Source organism: Limulus polyphemus, unplaced genomic scaffold (genome assembly GCF_000517525.1).
Source record: "Limulus polyphemus unplaced genomic scaffold, Limulus_polyphemus-2.1.2 Scaffold6, whole genome shotgun sequence".
NCBI lineage: Eukaryota > Metazoa > Arthropoda > Merostomata > Xiphosura > Limulidae > Limulus > Limulus polyphemus.
In genome coordinates, this window is record NW_013665616.1 from 188,715 (window position 1) to 198,192 (window position 9,478).

The 9,478-nt window shown below is 29.9% G+C and overlaps 1 protein-coding gene across 1 annotated transcript in view; it reads right to left on the bottom strand.

Moving 5' to 3' along the window:
* LOC106474856 (sodium channel and clathrin linker 1-like) overlaps positions 1-9,478 on the bottom strand; it is a 72,985-nt gene that overhangs the window by 16,070 nt on the left and 47,437 nt on the right. Inside the window, exons 9-11 of the mRNA XM_022380383.1 lie at positions 7,028-7,114; positions 4,382-4,571; positions 3,901-3,972 (exon numbers count right to left, since the gene is read on the bottom strand). Of these exons, the coding sequence (XP_022236091.1) occupies positions 3,901-3,972; positions 4,382-4,571; positions 7,028-7,114 (349 nt within the window). The remainder of the gene's footprint in view (positions 1-3,900; positions 3,973-4,381; positions 4,572-7,027; positions 7,115-9,478) is intronic.

Here is a 9,478-nt window from a genome sequence, read left to right on the forward strand (position 1 = left end):
CACAAAAATTAAGACGAATAACTTACAGAGGGCAAGAAACAGAAAAGCAACATGATGTATGACTTTAGTCACAAAGAGCAAGACAAGCTCAAACACGATCTAATTTCAAATAAAGCTTTGTTTGATGAAATGCGTTTTTTATTTTTCGCATCACAGCTTTTGTCTACTTACTGAATAATTTGCTGAAAAAAATACTTATCTATACATTTCAAATCTAAATTTTCACCGTGCAAAACCGGGTAACTCAGCTAGTACATATATATATACACACACACACATACTGCCCAGAGTTAACTGTGAGGATGAAGTTATAAGTAGGTCATTAGAGCTAAATGCTAGGCTTAGGTTAGTATGTAAGGATGAGCAGATTGGCTGTTTGGACTTGTAGGATCAGTTCAGTGGGAGAAGGGAGTTTTTGTAATGGATGGTTTACATTTAAGTAGAGTTTGTTTACTAAGGCTATTAACTCAGCTGTAAGGGCAGTTTAAAACTAGGACTAGACAGTGGTGAGGCCCAGGAAAAACTGAATGCAAAAAGAATAAGAGGCAGAGAGAAGTTTAGCATAGGAAATGAGTATAGAAGTAATATTAAGGGTAGGCTTAATTGTTACTATTGTAATGCTAGAAGTATAAGAAATAAAACAGATGACTTAAGTGCACTGGTAGATTTGGAGGATTTTGATATAATGGGAATAACTGAAACATTGTTAAACATAAATGATTTTGATGACAGAATTTTTTTTGGAAATACAGGGTTACAGGCTTTTTAATAGGGATAGAGTATTAAAGAGGGGAGGAGGATTGGCTTTATATGTAAAATGTGAGTTATATCCTCTTGAAGTTGAGGATATCAAAGATAATAGCAAAGAGACTGAATCCATTTGGGTTTCTGTTAGTGGATATAAAGGCAAAAGGCTTTTAGTGGGAATTTGTTACAGACCACCAAATGATACTGGTGAAATTAGTGAGAAACTTTACAATGAGATTAAGATTTCAGCTGTTAATGAAGTCATAATTATGGGTGATTTGAATTTCAGGCATATAGATTGGGAAATTCTAGAATCAAACCATGAGAGAGAAAGGTTTTTGGAAACTGTTCAGGAACCAACTAGAAACAATGCTATTTTAGACTTATTGTTAACTTCAAACACAGAAATGATTGAGAGGGTGGAAACTGGGGAACATCTGGGTGCAAGTGATCATTGCTCTATTAGGTTCAATGTTTTGCTGCATATGGAGATAAGGAATAATGATATTTTAGTTACAAATTTCAAAAAAGCAAATTCTGAAGGGATGCAACAAGAGTTATCTGTTGTGAAATGGGCAATTGAGTTATTTGGAGACACTGATCAGATGTGGAAAATTTTTAAAGACAAATTTTTAAATATTCAATGTAAACATATTCCTAATAGAAAGAAAATGGTAGCTACAAGTAAAAAACCAGGTTGGCTCACAAAATGTTTAATAACTAAAATTAAGGAAAAGCATCATAAATTTAAGAAATTTAAGTTGACTGATATGACAGGAGACTTAGAGGATTATAGAAGATCAAGAAAGTTGGTGAAACAGGAAATTAGGACATCAAACAGGATGTATGAGAAAAGGTTGACTGAAAATGTAAAAATTAACAGTAAGAAAGATTTCTTTAAATACATTAAGGGGAAACAAAATGTTAGGATAGGGATAGGACTTTTGAGGGATGATAAAGAAAGGCTAGTATCTGATGATTATGAGATGGCTGGGTTATTGAATTTTACTTTTTCTTCGGTTTTTGCCAAGATGGACAAATAGATCCCATGTTGTCCCAAAATATTATGTTATATAAAGATATTTTCAAAACTGTTGTTGATGACATAAAACTTGTTAGAATAGAGAAGGATAATGTCAAACCTAGGAATGGTACTTGTTTCTTACACATGAGGTAATATTTAACTAACAGACCAAATAAAAGCTAGTAACTTGAAAAAAAGTTTATTTCTGTTTCACCTAAGCTATACAAAGAACATCTAGCAAAATGTAATGGGACAAAGTAATAACAGGTAAAGATGAAAAGTTCCTAGCAATATGCAGGAAGTCAATTTGTTACATGGTCATGTTGCATGTGTACATATAAGTGACAGTTCAAAAAAGTATAATTTTTGATAGCCTATTTGTTGGCAAGAAGAAATTAGTATTGAAAATTCCTAGCTTAAATTTTAGTAATTCATTAAACTAGTTAAAGGTGATTAAGACATTTTGTGAGGGGTGATCCAAAAAACGTTTTGCAGGATAAGCATTTAACATCCCAACTATACATGTTATATCAATATGACATGTTAGTAAAATAGGTTAGACCAAAACAAATGTTGTATGGGTAACATTTTCAAACATGATATACATCTACATTTTTCATAAGACATCTTCTTCTTATGAAAATGTTCAAATTACAGGTGCAGTGTATGGTACAGTATACAGAACCTGAGTATAGAAAAAAACTGCATAAATAACAACCCATACTCAGGCAGTTTGTACATGCAACTGTGATATACATTTTGTATTTTAACTAGGAGAAATAAAATTTTCTCTTAAGTAGCATTCCAAAAGGTAATAAAAAAGCTTAATTTTTTTATTCTTGCTGTAACTATTACTGTGAGGACACATATGAATATAAAAAAAACCACATATTAAGTCAAGAAATAGAAATATGCGTTGTACCAAAATAATGTGTGGTTGAATAGACAATGGCCAGGGTGAAAAAATTATGAAAGGATTAAAAAAAAAAGTCTTATTATGATTGTTAAATATGTTCTACAGTTATATAAAGTATGAATATATATAATCATTAATTTATAATTTACTTTAAACTTCCTATATAACATTAAAAAAATTCTGCAATTTTATTGAATCTTAATCCTCTCATTACAAAAAATAGCATTGATCCAAGCATTAAGTTTTTAACATTTTTTACCATTACACTAATCAGATCATTAACATACAGTACGACGTATTTGAGATAAAATACCTTTATATTTGAAACATTCAATGAGTGTATCATTATAATTACATTCATAAAAATTACAAAAAAAGTTAATTTTATGCTAATAATAATATTGTTTCTTTGACACATGTAAAAAAAAACAAACATCTGTGGATATCTAACAAAGGCCCCCAAAAATGTTTGTTTGTTTTTGAATTTCGCACAAAGCTACACGAGGGCGATCTGCACTAGCCGTTCCTAATTTACCAGTGTGAGACTAGTGGGAATGCAGCTAGTCATCACCACCCACTGCCAATTCTTGGTCTACTCTTTTACAAATGAATAGTGGGATTGACCATCACATTATAACATCCACATGGCTGAAAGGTTGAGCATATTTGGTGGGATGGGGAATCAAACCCGTGACCCTCAGATTGCGAGTCAAACGCCCTAACTACCTGGCCATTCTGGGCCCCCAAAAAATGAAAAAGGATGATGTTTATTTTGTAATAAAATATTATGTCAGATAAGCTACCTTAATTCAAACATTCTTTCAAACAAAAGAAAACCCTTGCAGGAAAAGTCAGTGTATAATTTAAGAACGAAATTAAAAATTGAAACGGTAATGAAATACTGAACAAAAACAGCAAACAAAATTAATAAGATAAAGAAGCATAAGTCATGGGAGTGGGTGGCTGTTTTCACATAAAGCTAAAGCTCACACATAAATAGTTTGATGGTATGAAGTGTCCCCATCATCTACACATTAGTTGTGAAGTAAAAAAATTGTGCCATAACAGTGCTTACAGGATTTTAATCCTAGTAAACATCAGCTATCATTTCTAGTAAAAACATAATATTTAAAATTTTGAAATGAACAGGCAATATTTTTGTGACAAATCCTAATGTTAAAACATTTACTTCGTGAAACACCCTATTTCTAACCTGTTCTAAAGCTTGTATTTCTTCTGTCAGTTTTTTCAGGTTTTCATTGCATTTTTTCTTGATATTTTCAACCTATAGTATAATGAAGCAAAACTTATAATTAGAAAAAAAATCCAAAAATTTGTAAACAACTTTTTACTGAATCATGTATTACAAGCATAATCTCCTACATATCATAAAAATCAAATTCAAATTCTCTGTGCATTTCTGAAGTTAGTTGCAGATATACACACAAAAAAATCTGATTAATTTAGTAATGTGCAAAACATATAGAGGATTTAGGCTAGCATACTGAAAGGTTTTTCTATGCCCTTTGGTATAAATTTATTAATATTATAAAATTAATCAATATCATATACATTGAGTATGTAGACAATGTTCATGTGAAAGTTTTAAGAATTGCATATTTGAAATAAGCACATAAGTCATTTTGTTTAATCACTTAGTCATGCAAAATCTCATTACATATAAACATAGTTACCTCCTGCTTTGTTCGAACTGCTGCCATTTCCATCAAATGATTTATGGATGTCTGCAGACGCTGAGCCTCCTTGACAGCCTGATGTTCACGAAACACTGCTTCATCTTTTTCCATAACAGCATTCTCTGCTAAACGAATACTTTCACGAGCCTGTTGTATTGCTTCTGCTTCATGAGACTCTATATTTTCCCTGAAATTTATTAACATACAATACTTGCTTTTGTACCAATTTTTAATTGAGCTTCAATATTTTGTTTATATTTTTTGTTTCCAAATGTAAGTTCATTTGAAATAAACTGTGGTACAAACATTATATTACAAACAGAAATACTCGTTTTTAATTGTGTTTGTATATAGTAATAACTAATAAAACCACAAAATATAATAATTTAATGCTAACAAATTAACTGAGCATGACATTACATTGGTGTTAGCAAATATTTCACAAAATATGTCTCCTTTAAAACATAATTATAAACAATATATTTTTTGAATTATTAGTCCTTTTTACTGATCAATATTTAGATAACTTGCTCTGAGAATCGTATATAATAAAACTGATACATAAAGAAAACCAACATAAAACAATTAACAAACTCATTAGCAATATTTTGGACAACAATTAAATTTATCATCTACAGCAAATGACCCAAAATATGAAACTACATCATTTAAAAACATGTCTTTATCAATGAAAATACAAGTATGCCTTTGCAAATGACATACAGCATAAAAAATGAAAGTCAAAACTAACTAAAAAAATAGTTTGTTGCCTTCCTGATATCAGCCATGTGTCTAATTTGTCCTAATTTCAATTAGTCACAAATACATTCCATTACCTATGAAAGTTAACATACATTTATTGATCATATATGATAGTACCTGAATTGTATATAGTGTCATGGACTGAAAATGTTGAAACTTTTGCAACATTTTTTTCATCATCTTGCAACTCAGTGAATCCATGGCACTTCTGAGCAAGCAAAATGCAAAACAAAGTATTAATACAAGTCATTCTCAATTCATGATTGGAGCTCTTCCAATAAGAATGAAATGTGCCAAAATTATCAGCCGATGAAACAGACAATACCAAATAGCTGTTCAATAGTGTGGCTTGAAAATGTAAATGAAATACTGGTTGATACATAACAGTTACAATATTTAACATCCTGCATGTGTGAGCTTCCATTGAGTTAAATAGCAAATTCATCATGATGGTTACTTCTGTACAACAAGGTACACATGCAGATCAAAATAAGGCAATAGGTAGGGGAAAAGAAGGCAAAACAATATGAAAATAAACTCAGCAATAATTCAGTATAGTTATATAGTTACCCACCACTGGTGTGGTTAATGAAAGTCTTTTCTACTCACCAATTTAGGACACTAATCGCAATTTGCATTTGGAAAGTTGAGAGTGTCTAGTGCTAACAGTTTGATTAATTTTAAATATATACCATGTGTTTTTACACACTTTAAATAATTGTATGGTAGCTTGGTGTTGCATATCTGTTTTCAGGTACATTTTATTATGTTTACACAAGCTTGTTACCAAAGATCCTTTAATAACTGGTTTAGTTGTATTCTTTAAAAATAAATTGCTATTTTGCAACAAAACTTGTCAATCTAAATAGATAAAACTGGTAAAAAATATATGTCCAATAAAATGAAATTTCCAAACTAACAATATTAGCAAAAACTGACTTATCCATATTCAGTATAGAGCAAGTGATATAGCTAGACATCAATGCTTTTTTTAAATGTAAAAAAAAAAGTTTTTAAATATTTATTTATATACATAAAAATCATTAAAGCACTGATGAACTAAATCCTAATAAATTTTTCTTGGTTTAAATAAATTTGTTAAAATTTATAACAGTGAGTAGTGATGTTTAAAACATTACTAAATATATAATACGTAATATACAAGTTACTAAATATTAATGGAAATTATGACAATTATATCACTCATAAAAAAGCCAAAAAAGGAACTGTTACACCTTACGAAACAATATTACACATTATTAAATAAATACTGAAAACAAATAGTGTACACGTGTCTTACAAAACTACATTAACTACTTCTGTAACACTTTATATCTCTGTTTTACAAGTATTTACATCTCTATATAATTACTTAACAACAATGGTTGTGCATTGTCATATACAGAATACAGAAAACTCGAAGCATCTTAAATAATTTTTTCACCAAAAACCACATGCACAAAATCACCATTTTGTAACTTAAAGAGCACTTCACATGAAAACATTTGTAACTGTTATTCAGGCCATGCACAGGAAGTTAATTTTTACCACTATTAGTAGGAGGGTAGGCATGTTGAACACACACAATATATAGATATATATACACATACATATCTAAACCATATAAACTCACACACATATACATCATTACACTCACTAAAATGATTGAGTCCATATACACAGTCAGTAGGGAGCATGCCCCTACTTGCCCGCTTGTGCACACTCATGCTATTATTAATACATGAGAGCACTTTTACTTTGTTAAATTTGAAATATGCAGAAATGAGGTGTAAAACAAATAGTATACAATACTTATTACATACATTTTAGCATATACGTGTATATATAAGATTTCAAGTTGAAGCATTGTGTGTTACTTACTTTTGTTGCTGAACCTTATTTAGTGTTGCTTCCATTTCTTCCAAACACTGCTTTAAATATGTCACCTCATCTTCCTTAGTTAACAGTCTGTTATAATAACAAAAATAAAAGGGACGTACAAATAAGAAAAACATAAATATTATTTGATAAATGTTTAAATTTCCAATAACATACATACAAACACACACAAGTAAATGTTGCATAACTGTACATATATTTATACATCTTGTTCATCCTTAGTTTTAAATATATTGACTCCTAATCCAAAAGAAATTATGCTTCAAGCTCATCTGTCTGTACATTCTCAAAATTCAATTTTTCCCAACCAAAAAAGCTACTTTTTTTTGCATTTGTATTGAATACATTGCTCAAAATAATTATTGGATAATTCACATTGTCTAAATTCTCACTATTCCAAAGCACAATTACTGTTACAAATTATGTCTATAGCACCACTAAGTTCATTTTTATGAAAAACAAATGTTATATGATTTGATATCAAATGTTTACCACTGTTATCCATGTCCCCACAGTAATTAACACATGTTCAACAGGATTCAAATCTAGTAAGATGCTGAAAGCCCATTCACTCTATACATTCTTTTAACAGGAAGTTGCTAAACGGTTGAGCACAGTTAAGATGCGAGTTATGTAGTCTGCAGGGGTAAAACCCCACACGGTCATCTTATTTATTACATTTTGACATTCCATTGTCTTAACCTGTGACTGATGCTTTCCTTCCAAATCCCAGCTTGAATATTGATATGTTACATTACATCAGAAAAAATTGACTAGCATCATACTGCCTGCTATTATACTCAGACACATGACATTTACTGGCAAAGTATTTAGTAATGCTTATGTGAAAAAATTAGCATTTTTAACATTATTAATAATCTATAAACACTGCTTTGTAAATTAAAACTTTGTTAGTTAAATGATACTAGTAAATGCAGTCTAAAGTAGGTACACAAAAAGCAGTTCCCCTACCAAAGCAATAAATAATTATCTATACATAAACATTCAATATACATTTAACTCTTTTAGCACAGGCTCGGTCTCTGAGACCAACCTCATAACCATTTTGTGCTTGTTATAGTTTTCATGCTGTAACTTTTAAATTAGTAAGCGTGTGTTAATGAAATTTGGCAGATTATCAGCCAACATTACAATGCTTTCATATGCAAAATTTTTTTATTATTCAGTTTTGAGGTTTATAAAGCAATGTTTATCTCATGCCTATTTTATTCTTTTCGCGTGTTGCCTATCAAACATGCAAAGTAATTTTCATTTTAAGATAAAAATACATTTGTGGTTCAGAAAATTTTCAAATTTCACATGTGAAATCTTTATAATGTCCAGATAGTTATCAAATGTTTCTTAATAAAAAATCTATATATTTTATCTGTTATTTTCAGTAACGAATCCCTGTATGGGTTTGGTCCATTTGACTGATCTCATAACCACATTAAAAAATTAGGAAATAAATATACATTATGCCTTTTTCGTTCTAGGATGATTACAAATTATAACACAAAAATATAAATGTTTCAACTAAATAGCTTAAATCTCATAACATTATACATCTGTATATATATATTTATTATTTTCATCTTGATAAAAGAGTTAGCACAAAGGATCACATATAAAGTGTAATAAAGAAGAACAGTCAACTATTCGAAAGTGCTCGAGTTTTGGGTCTTGTTTTAAGTTTATTGTTTTCATTATATTGACCTTTCAGCCATGCCTGGCTAACAATACAGAAATTACAATGACACGGCGCACGTGCACTCATACTACCGTATCAATAATATAAAATTGACCTTTAGTCTTTACAAAGTGACCTGTCTTGGCTGTGTTTTAGTAGACTAGTATTTTGTAAAATACAGTCACATTTCAGTTATTATACATTATATATGTATATAGATTATTGCTATTTAGAAACAAGTTCTTAAACATATTTTTCTTAAAAATTATCTCTTCTAGTTATGACCTTTGTACTCAGTTGCTGCTTGATGTAGGTTGCTAAGCCTAATAAAATTTTGCACGAGGAGGATATGAAACAAATTTATTTTTTTTAGGTTTTATATATACAGTTGAATAACCAAAAAATCATAAATTACAATATCTAAATTATAGTGGAATTCTATGGTATTTGAAGCTTAGTAAGTAAGTCTAAAAAATATGAAATTTTGGTCAGACTAAAGGCACTACCTACCACCTTGAAATCTTGGTTCAAAAGAATGAGATGGCGTACTAACACTTTAAAATGGCTGAGAAAGTTACTAGTGGGACATTCTGAGCTTTTGATTGGTTATTCACATGTTATTCACCAATGCTGCATTGAACATACCATGTGACACATAAAAAATCTATTTCTGTGTTTTCTAATATTTACTTTTAAATTAAGAAATTGAATAATATATAATACTAAATTTGAATTATAATCTA